General features: G+C 44.3%; 1 protein-coding gene across 1 annotated transcript in view; it reads right to left on the reverse strand.

Moving 5' to 3' along the window:
- Nucleotides 1-21,741, reverse strand: part of CSMD1 (CUB and Sushi multiple domains 1) — a 1,446,416-nt gene that overhangs the window by 461,153 nt on the left and 963,522 nt on the right. The window contains exons 11-12 of the mRNA XM_084811779.1: nucleotides 7,713-7,816; nucleotides 170-282 (exon numbers count right to left, since the gene is read on the reverse strand). Coding sequence (XP_084667905.1) covers nucleotides 170-282; nucleotides 7,713-7,816 — 217 coding nt within the window. The remainder of the gene's footprint in view (nucleotides 1-169; nucleotides 283-7,712; nucleotides 7,817-21,741) is intronic.

The following is a 21,741-nucleotide window of genomic DNA, read 5'->3' on the forward strand; positions in this document are numbered from 1 at the left end:
ATTTATAACTGAATACATGTCAAACTGACATGGACTGGATGTAGACTGAATTGTCCATCCATACTCTCACGAAACAGCATTGCCTGTATACTGTAACAGTCACTTCTATCACAAACCATTGTGTATTCTCTTAGAGTAATCTCATGTATTAATTCAAGCTGATATTTACCTTGATAAACAGCTTTAAATCCAGGTGAACCTATGCTGTCGTCTGACTGCAAATGGAGCCACATCTGATTGCTCATGCTCACAATAAGGTCAGGAACACTAGAGCCTGTCAGCCTGTGTATAAGAAAAACAGTAGAGTCATGTAGAGGTGGACATGTTTTGCCATGTCATATCTGGATTATGAACCACAACCTCTGTCTTTGAGTTACAGAACAAATTTTCCACAGCAACCTTTGTTTTCAGAGAGAAATGTTGAACAAATCCAAACTAGAACAAAAGTACTAAGAAAGAGTTTAAGGCTGCCTTTACACTAAAGAAACCCCTGACAGTCCTCCCATTCTAGAGCCTTTCCGCATTTATCACAGATTCCCAGACAGAAACCATGTGATCGCTGAGAGGGGAAGCTTTTAATTTTCAATGTTCCATAGATCTAAATGAAATAGCACCATCTAGTGGCTGGTTTAATCGCATTACATTCTGAATTTAAAAAATGGTTCATTAGTTCCTGATCTATTAGAGATGGAAAAACCAGGAAATACCTCTGGATGCACCCCTGGAGGTTAATGACATCATGAAAAGGAACCACAAACTTCCATGAGTGAGAAATCTCAATAGCAGGATAATAGCTCTGTGTGAAAGAGCCCTAAGTAAACCATAAATTATCCTGGGATTTAATCTCTACGAAGTCACTTCAGATTCTATCTGCTGCTTACAAGTTGAGGGGTAAATCAGAGGCTGACCCAACCTGAAGGAGTCAATTCATTTGGCAGCTTGTGAACAACACAGGGTTGCCAGCAATTATGTAGGTAGAGAAAACAATTACTGGATTTTTATTGAAGAAATCACAACATTCTCTCATATCAAGAGAGGAAGAGAAGGAAGGCAATTGTTATTGCCTTTTTATGTTATATGCACTTTCTCCATGGAGTTCATGACACATTTACCATATAGCAGCCTACTCCAGCACACATTTATATATATATATATATATATATATATATATATATATATATATATGTTGTTTATGCAGTCAGTCACTTCCGACTCTTCGTGACTTCATGGACCTGCGCACGCCAGAGCTTCCTGTTGGCCGTTGCCACCCCCAGCTCCCCCAAAGTCGAGTCCGTCACCTCCAGAATATCATCCCTCCTTCTTGCCCTTGGACGGCCCCTCTTCCTTTGGCCTTCCACTTTCCCTAGCATCAGCATCTTCTCCAGGGTATCCTGTGTTCTCATTGTGTGGCCAAAGTACTTCCATTTTGCCTTAATATCATTCCCTCAAGTGAGCAGTCTGGCTTTATTTCCTGGAGTATGGACTGGGTTGATCTTCTTGCAGTCCAAGGCACTCTCAGAATTTTCCTCCAGCACCACAGTTCAAAAGCATCAATCTACCTTCGCTCAGCCTTCCTTATGGTCCAGCTCTCGCAGCCATAGGTTACTATGGGGAATACCATTGCTTGAACTATGCGGACCTTTGTTGTCAGTGTGATGTTTCTGCTCTTAACTATTTTATCAAGATTTGTCATTGCTGTCCTCCCAAGAAGTAAACGTCTTCTGATTTCCTGGCTCCAGTCAGCATCTGCAGTAATCTTTGTGCCTAGAAAGACAAAGTCTGTCACTGCCTCCACGTTTTCTCCCTCTATTTGTCAGTTCTCAATCAAGCTGGTTGCCATAATCTTGGGTTTTTTTTAGGTTTAACTGCAACCCAGCTTTTGCACTTTCTTCTTTCACCTTTGTCAGAAAGTTCCTCAGCTCCTCCTCACTTTCAGCCATCAAAGTGGTATCATCCACATATCTGAGATTGGTAATGTTTCTTCCAGCGATTTTAACTCCAGCCTTGGCTTCATCAAGCCCAGCATGTCGCATGATATGTTCTGCATACAGATTGAGTAGGTAGGGTGAGAGTATACAACTCTGCCGTACTCCTTTCCCAATCTTAAACCAGTCCGTTGTTCCGTGGTCTGTTCTTACCGTTGCTACTTGGTCATTACACAGATTCCTCAGGAGGTAGACAAGATGACTTGGTATCCCCATACCACCAAGAACTTGCCACAAGTTGTGATGATCCACACAGTCAAAGGCTTTAGAATAGGGATGGCGGAGAATTTCTCCACGAATCTTCGGGAGGCCAAGCGCCGAGGCATTTGGCCCCCCGAAAGTGTTGGGGAAATTCTCCGCCGGGCACCCGCCCCCCCCGGGATGGGACTTACCTTCAGCGAATGTCCCTCTCAGCGGCGGGTCCCGGCGGCGGTTCGGCGGCGGTTCGGCGGGGGCGGCGGTCGGTCTCCCAACCGGCTGCCGCCACCACCATTACAAAATAAAAAAGTAAAACACACACACACACCCGTGATAGGCTACATGACGATTTACGTAGCCTATCACGGCTAGATTTCCAAAGTCAGCCGTGATAGGCTACGTAAATCGTCACGTAGCCTATCACGGGTGACTTTGGGGGAAAAAAAGCACGTACGCAAATTGCAGCGGCCAATGGGCGCCGCCATTTGCGTTCCTTATTTTGGCACGTCTAGTCTACGTAAAGATTTACGTAGACTACGGCGAAAATAACGGCAATGCAAATAGCGTTCCCTAGGGGTGGATGAAAGTCACTTACCTTTTCTCGCAGCTTGTTCACGGTGGGGGGGAGCGCTTCGCTGCTCCCCCCGTGAAGTTCAGGCCAGGGGGGAGGCTTCCCGCCTCGCCCGGCCGAAATTCAGGCCGGGGAGGAGGCTTGCCGCCTCGCCTGGCCGCGAACGCGAAAGTTAAAAACAAAAACAAAAAATGCCCCCTGATAGGCTACGTGACGATTCACGTAGCCTATCATGGCTAGATCTGCAAAGTCAGCCGTGATAGGCTACGTGAATCGTCACGTAGCCTATCACGGGTGACTTAAAAAAAAAAAAAAGCGCGTACGGGAATGGTGGCCCCCATAGGGAGCCGCCATTCGCGTTCCTTATTTAGTTGCTGTAGTCTACGTCAATGTTTACGTAGACTATGGCGAAAATAAGGGCAACGCAAATAGCGTTGCCCTTATTTTCGCCGTAGTCTACGTAAACATTGACGTAGACTACAGCGACCAAATAAGGAAGGGGAATGGCGGCTCCCTATGGGGGCCGCCATTATCCGTACACACTTTTTTTTTTTTTTTTAAGTCACCCGTGATAGGCTACGTGACGATTCACGTAGCCTATCACGGCTGACTTTGCAAATCTAGCCGTGATAGGCTACGTTAATCGTCACGTAGCCTATCAGGGGACGTTTTTTTTTTTTCTTTTATTGCAATGGCGGCGGCGGCAGCCGGTCGAAAGACCGGCTGCCGCTCCTGCCCCGCTCGAACACCTGACGAACCGCCAGCTGGACCCGCCGCCGGGAGGGACATTCAGGGAAGGTAAGTCCCGTCCCGGGGGGGGGGCGGGGGTCGGGGGGGCGGAGGATTTCTCCCTGAAACTTGTTCGGGGGGCCAAACGCATTGGCGCTCGGCCCCCCGAAGTTTCGGGAGAAATTCTCCGCCATCCCTAGCGTTCCCTTATTGTCGCCGTAGTCTACGTAAATCTTTACGTAGACTAGACATGCCAAAATAAGGAACGCAAATGGCGGCGCCCATGGGCCGCCACCATTTGCGTACGCGCTTTTTTCACCCCCAAAGTCACTTGTGATAGGCTACGTGATGATTAACGTAGCCTATCATGGCTGACTTTGGAAATCTAGCCGTGATAGGCTACGTTAATCGTTACGTAGCCTATCACGGGGGGGGGGGTTGTTTGTTTTTTACTTTTTCTTTCATGGCCAGGGAGACGGGGCGCTTCTCTCCGGCCTGAATTTCGGCCGGGCGAGGCAGGATGCCTCCCCCCCCCTCGCCTGAAGTTCAGGGGGAGAAGCGAATCGCCTCCCCCCCCATACAAAAAAAGCTGCGGGACAAGGTAAGTCCCTTTCGTACATCGCTACTTTAGAACAGTCAATAAAACAGAAATAGATGTTTTTCTGAAACTCCCTGGCTTTCTCCATTATCCAGCGGATATTGGCAATTTGGTCTCTCGTTCCTCTGCCTTTTCAAAACCCAGCTTGTACATCTCGCAGTTCTTGTTCCATGAATTGCTGGAGTCTACCTTGCAAGATCTTGAGCATTACCTTACTGGCATGTGAAATAAGTGCACTGTTCGCTAGTTTGAACATTCTTTGGTGCTTCCCTTTTTTGGTATGGGGATATAAGTTGATCTTTTCCAATCTGTTGGCCATTCTCGTGTTTTCCAAATTTGCTGGCATATGGCATGCATCACCTTGACAGCATCATCTTGCAAGATTTTAAACAGTTCAGCTGTGATACCGTCATCTCCTGCTGCCTTGTTATTAGCAAAGCTTCTTAAGGCCCATTCAACCTCACTCTTCAGGATATCTGGCTCTAGCTCACTGACCACACCACCAAATCTATCCCCAATATTATTATCCTTCCTATACAGATCTTCCGTATATTCTTTCCACCTTTTCTTGCTCTCTTCTGCTTCTGGTAGGTCCTTGCCATCTTTGTTTTTGATCATACCCATTTTTGCCTGGAATTGACCTCCAAGGTTTCTAATTTTCTGGAAGAGGTCTCTTGTCCTTCATATTCTATTATCTTCTTCCGCTTCCGCGCACTGCTTGTTTAAAAATAATTCCTTATCTCTTCTGGCTAAACTCTGGAATTTTGCATTTAATTGGGCATATCTCCCCCTATCACTGTTGCCTTTTGCTTTCCTTCTTTCTTGTGCTGCTTCCAGTGTCTCAGCAGACAGCTATCTTGCCTTCTTGGTTTTCTTTTTCTTTGGGATGTTTTTTGTTGCTGCCTCCTGAACAATGTTGTGAACTTCTGTCCATAGTTCTTCCGGGACCCTATCTACTAAATCAAGTCCCTTAAATCTATTCTTCTCCTCCACTGCATATTCATTAGGAATATTAGTGAGCTCATATCTAACTGATCTGTGGGTCTTCCCTATTCTCTTCAGTCTGATTCTAAATTGTGCAATAAGAACTTCGTGATCTGAACTACAGTCAGCTCCAGGTCTTGTTTTTATCAACTGTATAGATGTCCGCCACCTTTGGCTACAAAGGATATGGTCAATCTGGTTTCGGTGTCGACCATCTGGTGAAGCCCATGTATAAAGTCGTCTCTTAGGTTGTTGGAAGAGCGTGTTTGTTATGCACAGTGAGCTGTCTTGGCAAAGTTCTATCAGCCTATGTCCTGCTTCATTTTGTTCTCACAGACCATGCTTGCCTGTAATTCCAGGTGTCGTTTGACTACCCACCTTAGCATTCCAGTCTCCTGTAATGAAAATAACATCTCTTTTTGGTGTGCTATCCAGTAGGTGCTGCAGATCTTCATAGAACTGATCTACTTCTGCTTCTTCGACATCTGTGGTTGGAGCGTATATTTGGATCACTGTGATGTTAAATGGCTTACCCTGAATTCGAATTGAGATCATTCTGTCATTTTTTGGATTGTATCCAAGCACTGCTTTAGCCACTTTATTATTAATTATGAAGGCTACTCCATTTCTTCTGTGGTCCTCTTGTCCACAGTAGTAGATCTGGTGGTCATTTGATGTGAAGTGGCCCATTCCAGTTCACTGACACCCAAAATGTCTATATTTCATCTTGACATCTCCCCAATAACCACATCCAATTTGTCCTGGCTCATAGATCTTACATTCCAGGTTCCTATGGTGTGTTGATCTTTAGAACATCGGATTCGTCGTTCACCACCAGCACCATCGGCTGCTAGCCGTCCTTTTGGCTTTGAGCTAGCTGCGTCATCACATCTGGGGCTAGTTGAACTTATCCTCTGTTCCTCCCCAGTAGCATTTTGACCATCTTCCGACCTGGGAGTCCCATCTTCCAATAGTATACCAACATATCTCTGGTTGTACTGATCCATTTAGTTTTCATGGCAAGAATACTGGGGTGGGTTGCCGTTTCCTTCCCCAGAGATCATATTTAGTCTGACCTCTCTGTCATGACCTTCCCATCTTGGGTGTCCCTTCATGGTTTAGCTCATGACGTCACTGAGGTGCTCAAGCTCCAGCACCATGACAAGGTAATGATCTCCTTTGCTGGAGATATATATATATATATATATATATACACACACACACACACACACATATATATATATATATATACACACACACACACACACACACACGTGTGTGTGTGTGTATGTCTATATCTATATCTCCAAAAAGAGACTCTCAGGTGTCCAACAAGCATTTTAAAAATTCAGCTTAGAGGGAAGTCATTCCCTCTGCCCTGAAAAAAAAAAATAAAAATCAACAGTATAATCCCTAAGTGTCAGTGTAACCACCACAGAAGTAATTTGCTACTGAAGATAATTGGGGTAATCTACTGCTCTCTGAAGGGTAAATGTAAAAGCCATCAGGCCAAATCCCAGATTAGCCTTGAAATTCAAAGTGTCCTTCAAATATCACTGTCCTTCAGCTCAGCCTATTCCAAAACTTGAATGCAAATGTAAAAGAGAATTGTAAAGAACTCAGTGCATCGAAAATTGCAATATAATGCTAAATTATAAATCATTATAATATTTATTCATCCATTTATTTATTTGATTTATTTTTATGCCACTTGGAGAAGATAATCTTAAAGTCTAGCATTATCTACAAACAATGTAAATTCTTCTTACTGAATGGTAGCCTTTCCCATGAAATATTCTACAATCTCAGGTGTTGAACTAATCAAATTGTTCAAATGTATGCACCAAGAAAGCGGAATCACAACATATATTTCACCAGTTGGTTAAGTCTGGCTTCCTCCTTTGTTCAGAAAGCCGGTAACAGATGTATTAAGTGGCGAATTGAATATTGAGTCAGTCATTTGTTTTGCAGCACTCCATGGGTCTGCACACCATGCATATGAATTTAGGTGAATGGTCATTTCTGAGCTTATTAAAACACACACACAGTTCGTTGAAAGTTGAAAAACTGTTTCTGAGAAAGAGCGGGAAGTGTCTTTGTGATGTCACCAGAAGCCATCAAATCCGCCCCATAGAGAGCTTACTTGAGCTGCAAACTCTCCTGAGCTTAATCCTTTAAAAGAGATGGCACATTGGGTTCCTTGCAAGAGGAAAAAAGGCAGGATATAAATGCAACAACAACAACAACAATAATAAAAATCTGAACAGCATGCAGTGAACATCTAGATACACCCACATTTTATTTCTAGCTAGACTCAGCAACAGGTCTGGAAATTTGTTAAGAATAAAGAGGGATTGCCTCCAGATGACATCCCAAACCTGATAATTGCAACATTAGAAAATGTTTCAATTATGTAGTGTTATTAATTGTTCTCCTTTTGTCAGGTTATGTTTGATCCCAGCGAAATGTTCCTCCTCTCCATACACTTTCACTGAAGTTTTTGGACTGAAACATACCACCCACCTGTAAGGAGTTTTGAAAATGAAAGCAAAAAAGGGAGGGGGAACTCACCTCTAGACCATGTAATCTAAAGAGTGAAACAAACAAAAAGGGGCAAGACAGGGAATGAGTAATGTCATGTACTTACACATACAACACTGTTCTGGTATCTCCCACTTTTCCAGCATCTCCTACTGTAAGGGTGTCATATCCTCTTTCCAGCTCAAATTCCTCAAAGGCAAGTTTTATGACCTAGTAGAATTAAAAAGGTACAAATTTGTCAACTGAGTACATTTTTAATGTTTTTGCGAGAGTGATTTGCAGTGTAGTTGGTATACATTTCAGCAACCTTCGTATATGTGCAGTGCATTTCTCTTGATATCTACTCTGCAGCATGACATATTGATTTCAGTGGGACTTACTCCCAGGTAAGGGTGGATAATATTGCAGCCTTAATTGCTATAGCAGTGTTTAAGGTATGAAGACTTCAGTAGTGAATATTTTGCAGACATACAGAATTAATAAGAAAAGTAAATACAGAGAAAAGTATTTGCTTCCAAAAAGTCTTATTGAAAATTGCTGTTTTAGGATTGCAAGTCTACACAAATATATAGAACTAAAACAAAATAATTGCATCTTCAAAGTTGTAAAAATCGTATACCACTAGGTGGAAAGCAAAAAATAAAAATTACACAATTTATATATAAAATTATTTACCATTTTACAATGCAAACATGAATAACATTGTATTATAATACAATATGCTATAACAAAAGAGGGCAAGAGATATAAAGCTGCAGCAACTCAAAATAGTATAATTCCACCAGTACATCTACACATTGTCAGGCCCAACCATCATTTTCTTGGATCTGGTACAAACCTGCAAAATGCCCTCCTTCATCCTTCCCCAAAACATCTGCTGTTAGGTTTTCAAAAATTGACAAGAAAGGTCTTGTTAGTTTTGTAAAGTAAGACTATTGATTGGTATCCTTTTGCTTCTTTTAGTTTATGGTCTTTAGGTTTCTGGCTGCTTGTATTTATGGCTACACATGATAATATGTACATTAATTCATTTTTGCTCTTCTCTAAATTTTTCAGTGCCGTTCTTTATTTAAAATGCATACAAAAATGTATATATTAGAGAAATGCATACAAAAATGGTACAAATATTCATCACACTTTTTACCCCCCAAATTGCAAACCAATATGGAAATAGGATGCAAGGAACGTCTGCTTCAAAAAATGTGATTCATCCATCCCTAGATGGCCCGAGGAATCAATTTAACCTTTGCTACAACCTAAAGGGTGTTTTGGAGGGAGAATGTTTGTCTGGAAATCCAAACCAGGCCAGCCCCAGCCCCTCTAACTTACAATATCAACAGTGGACTACATTGCAGAGCTGCTGCAATTCTCTCCCAGCTACACACACACACCACAATATGGGGCTAATGAACTGTGTTGACACTAGCAGATCAATTTTTAAAATGGACTCAAACACATTTCCCCACACAAAATAAGACCTGAGTTACAAAGAGCAGAAACACCTGTCTTCACTGCTACCTATGGTTTCATGGATGTGGTGCCCACTGCTGCCCAATTACAGCTACACTAAAATCTTAAGTTTCTCCACTGATTTTCTATGGGCAGCTCTCATTTCTATCTTGGAAGAGACCAAAAACTGCTGTTCAAAAAGAACACGTCTTTTCCAGAGAACTACCAAGCCCAAACAGTGTTTGCAAGGATGTTCACACACTGACCATGTAACACTGAGCCCATACAGATGACCAATTTACCCCATATTTTATTACATCTGTGTAAGTGATGTGTGGGAAAATATCACTTACCACTTTGCAGAATTGTGCAGGTGGCTGAGCTAACCCTGAGGTAGTCTGGTCATCTGTATCATCTCAACGTTGGGTGCTCCCACAGATCTCAACTCAACCAACACACATTAATTGATGAAAAAGAGGAAAAGGAAGGAAGAAAGAAAGGGGAAACTGAACAAAGGGCCCATGGGAGAAGCCAGGCCATCAAGAATCACAGCATGTTGTTTACACCTAGGCTGCTAACCAGCCTTTTCAACAATTCAAGTGCTGGTCCAATACCAGCCACTTGCAAGCTCCTGTATGATCAGGATGTTGATAAGATTCATTCAACATATGCTAAAAATAACTAAATCCCAAAGAGGTTTATATATTCCAAAGATATACACTTGAACTATTGCCAAATTGTGTGATCATTGTGAATTCAGCACCATGTTGTTGTTTTCCATTTGCCGGGGGCGGGGGGGGGGACTCCTAGGTAGGATTTTTGTTTGTTTTTCTTTGTGAAGCAAAGCCACTTTAAAATATAAACAAAACACCAATTTCTCAGCTGGTTGCTATTCAGACTCATGGTTCAAAGAATCTAATGTGGTGTGTTTCAGAACTGGTTTAAAACATGTCCAGAGCCATGTAACTTAACTTGTACATGGATGGAGTGAGTATTTACCATTTGAGATGAAGAACGTAAAATATTAGAAACTATTTTAATGGAATCCAAACATGCCTTCTGTGTGAGACGGTTAGAGGAACAAATATAAATGAAATAATTTAAAAAATAACAAATCACATTCAAATTCATTTTGACTGAATGCTAGACTTAAAGTTCAGTGATTTAATACATGTGAGCATGTTATAGGCTTCATTGACTACGCTAAAGCCTTTGATTGTGTGGATCACAACAAACTCTGGCAAATTCTTAAAGAGATGGGAGTACCAGACCACCTTACCTGTCTCCTGAGAAACCTGTACGAGGGTCAAGAAGCAACAGTAAGAACCAGACATGGAACAACCGAGTGGTTCAAAATTGGGAAAGGAGTACGACAAGGCTGCATATCGTCCTGCTTATTTAACTTATATGCAGAGTACATAATGAGAAACGCCGGGTTGGATGAATCACAGGTTGGAATTAAGATTGGTGGGAGAATTACCAACAACCTCAGATACGCAGACGATACCACCCTAATGGCAGAAAGTGAAGAGGATCTAAAGAGCCTCTTGTTGAGGGTGAAAGAGGAGAGTGCAAAACCTGGTTTGAAACTCAACATTAAAAAAACTAAGATCATGGCATCTGGCCCCATCACTTCCTGGCATATAGAAGGGGAAGAAATGGAAGCAGTGACAGATTTTATTTTCTGGGGCTCCAAGATCACCGCAAACGGTGACTGTAGCCCTGAAAGTAAAAGATGTTTGCTCCTTGGGAGGAAAGCTATGGCAAACCTAGACAGCATAGTCAGAAGCAGAGACATCACCTTGCCGACAAAGGTCCATATAATCAAAGCTATGGTTTTCCCTAGGAGTGCACGAAAGCCACTTACCTGATCTCACAGCTTGCTTCGCGGTGGGGGGGAGGTGCTTCGCTGCTCCCCCCGAAGTTCAGGCCCTGGGGGGGAGGCTTCCCGCCTCGCCTGGACGAAATTCAGGCGAGGGGGGAGGCTTCCCGCCTCGCCCGGCCGAAATTCAGGCCGGGGAGGAGGCGCCTCACCTCGCCCGGCCGCGAAATTAAAAATTAAAAAAAAAACGCCCCCGTGATAGGCTACGTGACGATTAACGTAGCCTATCACACCTGCAAAGTCAGCCATGATAGGCTACGTAAATCATCACGTAGCCTATCACGGGTGACTTTAAAAAAAAAAAGCGCGTACGCAAATGTATCTTTATGTAGACTACGGCAAAAATAAGGGCAACGCAAATAGCATTGCCCTTATTTTTGCCGTAGTCTACGTAATCTTTACGTAGACTACAGCGACCAAATAAGGAACGTGAATGGCGGCTCCCTATGGGGGCCGCCATTAGCCGTACGCGCTTCTTTTTTTTTTAAAGTCACCCGTGTGATAGGCTATGTGACGATTTACGTAGCCTATCATGGCTGACTTTGCAAATCTAGCTGTGATAGGCTACGTTAATCATCACGTAGCCTATCACGGGGGCGGGTTTTTTTTTTACTTTTATTGGAATGGCGGTGGCGGCAGCCGGTCGAAAGACCAGCTGCCACCTCTGCCCCTGTCGAAGACCTGACAAACCACCGCCTGAACCCACCGCCGGGAGGGAAATTCAGGAAAGGTAAGTCCCGTCCCGGGGGGGGTGCGGGAGGTGGGGGGGTGGAGGATTTCTCCCCGAAACTACTTCGGGGGGCCGAACACTTTGGCACTCGACCCCCCGAAGTTTCGGGGAGAAATTCTCCCCCATCCCTAGTTTTCCCAGTAGCAACATATGGCTGTGAGAGCTGGACTATAAGGAAGGCTGAGCGCCAAAGAATCGATGCTTTCGAACTGTGGTGCTGGAGAAGACTCTTATGAGTCCCCTGGACTGCAAGGAGGTCCAATCAGTCAATCCTAAAGGAAATCAACCCTGAGTGCTTATTGGAAGGACAGATACTGGAGCTGAAGCTCAAATATTTTGGCCACCTAATGCGAAGAGAAAACTCTCTGGAAAAGACCCTGATGCTGGGAAAGATTGAAGGCAAAAGGAGAAGGGGACGGCAGAGGATGAGATGGCTAGATAGCATCACCGATACAATGAATATGGACTTGAGCACACTCCGGGAGAGAGTGGAGGACAGGAAGGCCTGGCGTGCTATGGTCCATGGGGTCACGAAGAGTCGGACACGACTTAACAACAACAACAACGTTATAGTCTACATTTGTAGACTTCCTATATTCAGACTTAATTATTATCATTGTTGTTGTTCAGTTGTTGTTCACCCTCAACAAGAGGCTCTTGAGATGCTCTTTGTTTCTGCTAGGGGTGGACGAAAGTCACTTACCTTTTCTCGCAGCTTGTTCGCGGTGGGGGGGAGCGCTTCGCTGCTCCCCCCGCGAAGTTCAGGCCAGGGGGGGAGGCTTCCCGCCTCGCCCGGCCGAAATTCAGGCCGGGGGAGGAGGCTTCCCGCCTCGCCCGGCCGAAATTCAGGCCGGGGAGGAGGCTTCCCGCCTCGCCCGGCCACGAACACGAAAGTAAAAAAAAAAAAAACAACGTCCCCTGATAGGCTACGTGACGATTCACGTAGCCTATCACCGCTAGATCTGGAAAGTCAGCCGTGATAGGCTACGTCAATCGTCATGTAGCCTATCACGGGTGACTTTAAAAAAAAAAAAAAGTGCGTACGCGAATGGCGGCCCCCATAGGGAGCCGCCATTTGCGTTCCTTATTTAGTTGCTGTAGTCTAGGTCAATGTTTACGTAGACTACGGCGAAAATAAGGGCAACGCAAATAGCGTTGCCCTTATTTTCGCCGTAGTCTACGTAAACATTGACGTAGACTACAGCGACCAAATAAGAAAGGGGAATGGCGGCTCCCTATGGGGGCCCCCATTATCCGTACACACTTTTTTTTTTTTTTTAAGTCACCCGTGATAGGCTACGTGACGATTCACGTAGCCTATCACGGCTGACTTTGCAAATCTAGCCGTGATAGGCTACGTGAATCGTCACGTAGCCTATCAGGGGACGGTTTTTTTTTCTTCTTCTTTCATTGCAATGGCGGGGGTGGCAGCCGGTCGAAAGACCGGCTGCCGCTCCCGCCCCGCTCGAACACCGGACGAACCGCCAGCCGGACCCGCCGCCGGGAGGGACATTCAGGGAAGGTAAGTCCCGTCCCGGGGGGGGCGGGGGGGGCGGAGGATTTCTCCCCGAAACTTTTTCGGGGGGCCGAACACGTTGGCGCTCGGCCCCCCGAAGTTTCGGGGAGAATTTCTCCGCCATCCCTAGTTTCTGCCATTAGGGTGGTATCGTATGCGTATCTGAGGTTGTTGATAATTCTCCCAGCAATCTTAATTCTGACCTGTGATTCATCCAACCTGGCGTTTCTCATGATGTACTCTGCATATAAGTTAAATAAGCAGGATGATATGCAGCCTTGTCATACTCCTTTCCCAATTTTGAACCAATCGGTTGTTCTATGTCCGGATCTCACTGTTGCTTCTTGACCCTCGTACAGGTTTCTCAGGAGACAGGTAAGGTGGTCTGGTACTCCCATCTCTTTAAGAATTTGCCACAGTTTGTTGTGATCCACACAATCAAAGGCTTTAGCGTAGTCAATGAAGCAGAAATAGACGTTTTTCTGGAATTCTCTTGCTTTCTCCATGATCCAGTGAATGTTGACGATTTGATCTCTAGTTCCTCTGCCTCTTCGAAACCCAGCTTGTAGTTCCAGTAGTTCTCAGTTCACATACTGCTGAAGCCTAGCTTGTAGGATTGTGAGCATAACATGGGAAATGAGCACAATTGTATGGTAGTTTGAATACTCTTTGGCATTGCCCTTCTTTGGAATTGGAATGTAAACTGACCTTTTCCAGTTTTGTGGCCACTGTTGAGTGTTCCAAATTTGTTGGCATATTGAGTACAGCACTTTAACAGCATCATCTTTTAGGATTTTAAATAGCTCAGCTGGAATACTGTCATCTCCGCTAGCTTTGCTGTTAGTAATGCTTCCTAAGGTCCACTTGACTTCACTCTCAAGGATGTCTGGCTCAAGTTCAGTGAGCACACTATCATGGCTATCGGAGACATTCAGACCTTTCCTGTATAGTTCTTCTGTGTATTCTTGCCACCTCTTCTTAATCTCATCTGCTTCTGTTAGGTCGCTGCCTTCTCTGTCCTTTATCATGCCCGTCTTTGCACAAAACGTTCCCTTGTGATCTCTGATTTTCTTGAAATGATCTCTAGTCTTTCCCATTCTATTGTTTTCCTTGATTTCTTTGCATTGTTCATTTAAGTAGGCCTTCTTGTCTCTCCTTGCTATCCTCTGGAACTCTGCATTCAGTTGGATATATCTTCCCCTTTCTCCCTTGCTTTTTGCTTCCCTTCTTTCCTCAGCTACTTGTAAAGCCTCATCAGACAGCCACTTTGCTTTCTTGCATTTCTTTTTCTTTGGGATGGATTTCGTTGCTGCCTCCTGAACATTGTTATGGACCTCCATCCATAGTTCATCAGGCACTCTGTCTATCAGGTCTAATCCCTTAAATCTATTCCTCACCTCCACTGTATATTCATAAGGGATATGATTTAGGTCATACATGATTGGTTTAGTGTTTTTCCCTACGTTCTTCAATTTAAGCCGAAATTTTGCAACAAGAAGCTCATGATCTGAGCCACAGTCAGCTCCAGGTCTTGTTTTGACTGACTGTATAGAGCTTCTCCATCTTTGGCTGCAATGGACATAATTAATCTGATTTCGAAATTGACCATCTGGTGATGTCCATGTGTAGAGTCGCCTCTTGTGCTGTTGGAAAAGAGTGTTTGCTATGATTAGCATGTTCTCTTAGCAAAACTCTATTAGCCTTTGTCCTGCTTCATTTTGTACACCAAGGCCATGCTTGCCTGTTATCCCGGTGATTTCTTGACTTCCTACTTTGGCATTCCAATCCCCTATGATGAAGAGGACATCTTTTTTTGGTGTTAGTTCTAGAACGTGATGTAGGTCTTCATAGAACCGATCAAGCTCAGCTTCTTCGGCCTCAGTGGTTGGGGCATAGACTTGAATTACTGTGATGTTGAATGGTTTGCCTTGGATTCCTACTGAGATCATTCTGTCGTTTTTGAGATTGTACCCCAGTACTGCTTTTCCCACCCTTTTATCGACTATGAGTGATACTCCATTTCTTCTAAGGGATTCTTGCCAACGGTAGTAGATATAATGGTCACCTGAATTAAATTCACCCATGCTTGTCCATTTTAGTTTGCTGATTCCCAAGATGTCAATGTTCAATCTTGCCATCTCATGTTTGACCACCTCCAGCTTACCTTGATTCATTGATCTTACATTCCAGATTCCTAAACAATATTGCTCTTTACAGCATCGGATTTTCTTTTCACCTAGGGATGGGTGAAAGTCCCTTACCTGTTCTCGAAGCTTGCTTCGCGGTGGGGAGGAGGCGCTTCGGTTCTCCCCCAGAAGTTCAGGCGAGGGGGGGGAGGTGCCCCGCCTCGCCCAGCCGAAATTCAGGCCGGGGGGGAGGTGCCGCATCTCTCACTGGCCAAATTCAGGCCAGGTAGAAGCGCCCCGTCTACCCGGCCACGAAAAAAAAAGTAAAACAAAAAACAAAAAAACCCACACACCCGTGATAGGCTACGTAACCATTTACGTAGCCTATCACGGCTAGATTCCAAAGTTAGCCGTGATAGGCTATGTAAATCATCACGTAGCCTATCACGGGTGACTTCGGGGGAAAAAAAAAGCACGTACGCAAATGGCGGCTCCCATGGGGACCACCATTTGCGTTCCTTATTTTGGCACGTCTAGTCTACGTAAACATTTACGTAGACTACGGCGAAAATAAGGGCAATGCAAATAGCGTTCCCTTATTTTCGCCGTAGTCTACGTAAATGTTTACGTAGACTAGACGTGCCAAAATAAGGAACGCAAATGGCGGCGCCATTTGCGTACGTGCTTTTTTTTTTTCCCAAAGTCAGCCGTGATAGCTGACGATTTGCGTGACGATTTACGTAGCCTGTCACGGCTGACTTTGGAAATCTAGCCGTGATAGGCTACGTTAATCGTTACGTAGCCTATCACGGGGGTTTTTTTGTGGTTTTTTTTTTTACCGCACTTTTTTTTTTTGCAATGGCGGTGGCGGCAGCCGGTCGGGAGACTGGCCACTGCCCCCGCCCCTGCCGAAATGCTGCCGGGACCCGCCGCCAAGAGGGGCATTCGCCGAAGGTAAGTTTCATCCCGGGGAGGGGGACTGGCGGAGAATTTCCCCAACACTTTCGGGGGGCCGAATGCCTCGGCGCTCGGCCTCCTGAAGATTCGGGAAGAAATTCTCCCCCATCCCTATTTTCACCACCAGACACATCCACAGCTGAGTGTCCTTTCGGCTTTGGCCCAGCTGCTTCACTCTTTCTGGCGCTACTTGGAAATTCCCTCTGCTCTTCCCCAGTAGTATATTGGACACCTTCCGACCTGAGGGGCTCATCTTCCGGCGTCATATCTTTTAGCCTTGTGATACATTCCATGGGGTTTTCTTGGCAAGAATACCAAGGAAATTGCCTTGGAAAATACCAAGGAAATTGGAGAAGGAATTGCCATTTCCTTCTCCAGTGGACCACATTGTGTCAGAACTCTCTGCCATGACCTGTCCATCTTGGGTGGCCCTGCATGGCATAGCTTATGGTTCACTGAGTTACGCAAGCCCCTTCGCCATAACAAGGCACTGATCCATGAAGGGGTAGTTATTAGGGTTGGCAGATAATTTCTCCCCAAAACTTCGGGGGGCCGAGCGCCAACGTGTTCAGCCCCCCTAACAAGTTTCAGGGAGAAATTCTCCGCACCCCCCCGCCCCCCGCACCCCCCCCCCTGGATGGGACTTACCTTTCCCGAATGTCCCTCCCAGCGGTGGGTCCCGGCGGCGGTTCGTTGGGTCTTCGTCAGGGGCGGGGGCGGCAGCCGATCTTTTGACCAGCTGCTGCCGCCGCCGCCATTCCAATACAACTAAAAAAAAAAACGCCCCCGTGATAGGCTACGTGACGATTAACGTAGCCTATCATGGCTAGATCTGCAAAGTCAGCCGTGATAGGCTACGTAAATCGTCACATAGCCTATCACGGGTGACTTAAAAAAAAAAAAAAGCGCGTACGCAAATGGCGGCCCCCATAGGGAGCCGCCATCCCCGTTCCTTATTTGGTCGCCGTAGTCTACGTAAAGAGTTACGTAGACTACAGCGACCAAATAAGGAACGCGAATGGCAGCTCCCTATGGGGGCCGCCATTTGCGTACGCGCTTTTTTTTTTTAAGTCACCCGTGATAGGCTACGTGACGATTTACGTAGCCTATCACAGCTGACTTTGCAGATCTAGCCGTGATAGGCTACGTTAATCGTCACGTAGCCTATCACGGGGGCGTTTTTTTTTTTACTTTTAATTTCGCGGCCGGGCGAGGCGAGGCGCCTCCTCCCCGGCCTGAATTTCGGCTGGGCGAGGTGGGAAGCCTCCCCCCCGGCCTGAATTTCGGGCAGGCGAGGTGGGAAGCCTCCCCGCCCGGCCTGAACTTCGGGGGGAGAGCAGCGAAGCGCCTCCCCCCCACCGTGAAAAGCTGCGAGACCAGGTAAGTGGGTTTCGTGCACCCCTAGTAATTATTATTAACTGTAAGGAAATAACATGAAGGCTGAATAATACATATTTATACCTTCTTATGACCCTAGGTGAGGGTAAGGATTAATGAAAAATATTTTATAATGCAACTGCAGATATATCTAGATAGATAGATAGATAGATAGATAGATAGATAGATAGATAGATAGATGAAAAGCACCTAGAGATATACAAATGCAACTATTTCCTTTCAATAATAAATATAATCTCATCAGTTTAACTACAGGGAAAACATGTCATAGCATAATCATATTAGGTAATCTGAGCTAGTTATTTGCAACATTTTAAGAATAGGGTAGAATTTCTGAAGTCCTAAAGGACAATGGGAGGCACTTGACTTAAAGCAAGGGCAGCCAACTTTTCTATTCCAAAGGCCACATTTCCTCAGATTATTCTCTCAGAGGCTGCATGTCAGCGGTCAGCAGGCCCTGAACTATGGGGTCTGTCAGCAGGAAAGATCCACCCCTTACTCACTCTGTCTTTCACAAACACAGTCTTACACAGAAACATGGTCCCTCCATTCACACCCCCTATCAACCGATTCATGAAAACACCCCCACCCCAAACATCCATCCATCTGGGCTCTCTCTCTCACATACACATGCACGCGCGCACACACACATCATTGTTCATTCATTCATCCACTACCCCCCTTTCATCCATCCACATTTTTTCTCTGTATTCACCCTTCTCTGCCCCCCCCCCCCAATATTCAGCTACAGGAGTGTCAGGCTTGTTTCCTCAAACAACCACTACCAAACAACCACTGCCCACACATCGAAAGACATGATATGAAAGAGAGAATGAAGGCCTGCGTGGTTTTGTCAAGCCGATTACAGTGGAGCCTCTGAGCCCTTCTTTCTAGAGCAAGTTCAAGTTATTGTGTTTGGCTCTCCTTAGTCCTGTAGTCACTCATATGCACTACCCCTGCCACTGCAAGTTTTGTTGTTGTTGTTGTTGTTCCCCATGCACCCTTCTTCACTCCCCACCACCACTGTGGCTCAATGCTAGTCTTTTTGTTCTTCTTCTTTTACTGGAATTCCTTTCTTTAATTGTAGCTCATCACCACCACCACCTCACACGCACACTTGCAAAGTGCTCCACTCTCTCCAGACTGGGTCCATGCTGTCAAAACCTTCTGCTTTCCCAAGCAGTAGCGTTCTCAGTATTAGGGGGGAATTTCAGTGGAAACAGAAGAGGCGAAATTCAGGAGGGGTGAGTAGGCATAGGTGGGCTGCAGAGGCCAATTGTGAGTACCACATGCAGTCTGTGGGCCATGGTTTGCCCACGTGTGACTTAAATTCTGATGCTAGTAACATGATGGACAATATAATAATATAATCATTTGTTATGTGCACTTGGAAGGATATTAACTATTTAAATGTGCAATACCAACACACACACATGTACACACGCACGCGCGCACACACACACACGTATTTTAATAAAAGAAAAGTAAGAGAAAAGTGTGAATATGTAAAGAAAACAGCATTTAGTGTCCCCAATCCAGCTAAAGTTAGTTCAGCTAAGTCCCACTGAAACCAGTCGAACAAGGTAGTTGCAGATAATTGAAATGTCCTCCTTGCTTGGCATGAGACGTGCAGTGTAATCCTATATATATCTACCCAGACAAAAGCTCCACTGAATTTAAACAGACTTACTCCTAACAGCCTTAATCACAAATACCCTTAGCTGGATTGGGACCCATTTCAATAGTCAATCATTACCAATGAAAGAAAAAATGAAATATTTTGACTGAAAAGTGTTTGTAGAATTGTAAGCTCAAGATCACCTGATGCTCTATGATCCAATTATATTAGTAATAAGTTGCATATCTAGTCTGATAATATATTTTACAGCTAGTGCATCTTTCTTAGAGCCTTCCGCTGAAGTCCATGGTAGCTAACTATTTTAAACATTTTTTTAAAAAGTTGAAAAATTTCCACCATAATATATTTTAATTTTGTTCTAGGAACAAATGATTATCATTGGATTGAGAAGCAAATAATTTTCAGCCATAATACAATGCCTTCTCCCTATAAAAGGGTAAATTTCAAATGCATCGTCAGATCAACCATCAGGTTATATGACTTTGAAATATGTAATGGTCTTGTGCTTTATGTATTAACAGCAACTTGGGTCCAATGTAACAGCTTTCTTAGGGGTTTAAAGGGCTGTAGAAGGAAGGGGGAGGTGGGAAACCCCTTTTCCATGAGTGGCTAAGGTCAAAGCCAGGATGTTTTAATAAGATGAATTAGTGTGCTGAATTTTGCAAAAGAAGTATGCTTTTAAAGGTGCTGCAGTGGTTCAGAAAGTTGCACCTAAAGACATTTGTAATGTAAAATGTGTATTACAAATAGCATAATCCGTTGAAATAATTTGAAATATACTCAAATGTCAGGAGCTGAGAAGGAAACTAATGGAAATTAAGTCTTCTGATAGATCTGACAGTAAGGATGAATAAAATTTGCAGGAAATGTATAGTGTAATCCTTAAACTCTGGTGCCACCACTAAAACCACCTTACCATAAAATACAATTGATAATTTAATAAGTGCTTTTTGACTTTATAACTTGAAAGCACCCTTGCTTTTACCTCCTGTAAAAAAATGTTGAGCTGAATACAATTGTGCTTTCACAGGATCAGTTCTGTGCATCTATAAATACCACAAAGACATATTCAGAAAAGAGTTTTTTTTTAATTGTCGGTAAGGCAGACTTTCACCAGTACAGGGCAAATGGAATACCACAGACCACATTACAGGCAACTAATGTGAAGGAAAGAAAAATATTTTCAATAGTAATACACCTACAAAGTGTTATAGATGGTCTATAGTCAATTTGCCAAAAAAGGTGGGAGCTCTTTCTTGATCACTCCTTTAAGCTGCTATAAAGTGATAGAATGTTACTCACCTTCACAGGCTATTTGTTTAACCATTTTTTTACTACTCCTTGCAATATTTTCCCCCTGTAATGATTTCCCTGTGATTGCATGAGCAATGTTGAACAATGTTCACTGAATGGTCTTAAGCACTGCCACTGGATGAACACTGCAAGAATTTTGTGTTGGATTTTATAGATCCAATCAGGTCATGATGCTTTATTTATTTCTTTTTCTTTCTGCAAGTGAATATATGGAGCTATGTGCTTGGCAAGTACCTTTCAACAGCACACCTTCCTTTTCTTTGTTGCAGCCTGTGATGTCTCTCAAAAATGTTGATTTGTAAGAGCTTAGTGGTTGATTTATCTTCAAAAAGGGTAAAAAGGAGGAACCTGGGAACTACAGACCACTCAGTCTGACATCAATCCCTGGGAAAATTCTGGAGCAGACCATAAAGCAATCCATCTGCAAGCACCTTGACAACAATGCCGTGATTACTCGAAGCCAACATGGATTTGTCAAAAACAAGTCCTGCTCCTGCCAGACAAATCTGATCTCATTTTTTGATCAAGTAACTTCCCTTGTAGACCGTGGGAATGCTGTAGACATCATATACCTCGACTTCAGCAAAGCTTTCGACAAAGTGCCCCATGATATCCTGATGAGCAAACTAGCTCAAAGTGGGCTAGATGAAACAACGGTCTGGTGGATCCACAGTTGGCTACAGAATCGGACTCAAAGAGTGCTTATCAATGGGACCTTCTCACACTGGGGAGAGGTAACGAGTGGGGTACTGCAGGGCTCGGTCCTGGGCCCAGTGCTCTTCAACATTTTTATTAATGACTTGGAGGAGGAGGTGCAGGGAATGCTGATCAAATTTGCAGATGACACAAAATTGGGAGGGATAGCTAATACTTTGGAAGACAGAAACAAAATTCAAAGTGATCTGGATAGACTGGAGCGCTGGGCAGAAAACAACAGAATGACATTTCATAGGGATAAATGCCAAGTTCTGCACCTAGGAAAAAGAAACCAAATGCACAGTTACAAGATGGGGGATACATGGCTCAACCACACTACAAGCGAGAAGGATGTTGGAATTGTTGTTGATCACAAGCTGAATATGAGCCAACAATGTGATGTGGCTGCAAAAAAGGCCAATGCTATT

This window comes from Heloderma suspectum, chromosome 1, assembly GCF_057233095.1.
Source record: "Heloderma suspectum isolate Gila_16-S chromosome 1, 16-S_ref, whole genome shotgun sequence".
In the NCBI taxonomy this organism is placed as follows: Eukaryota; Metazoa; Chordata; class Lepidosauria; order Squamata; family Helodermatidae; genus Heloderma; species Heloderma suspectum.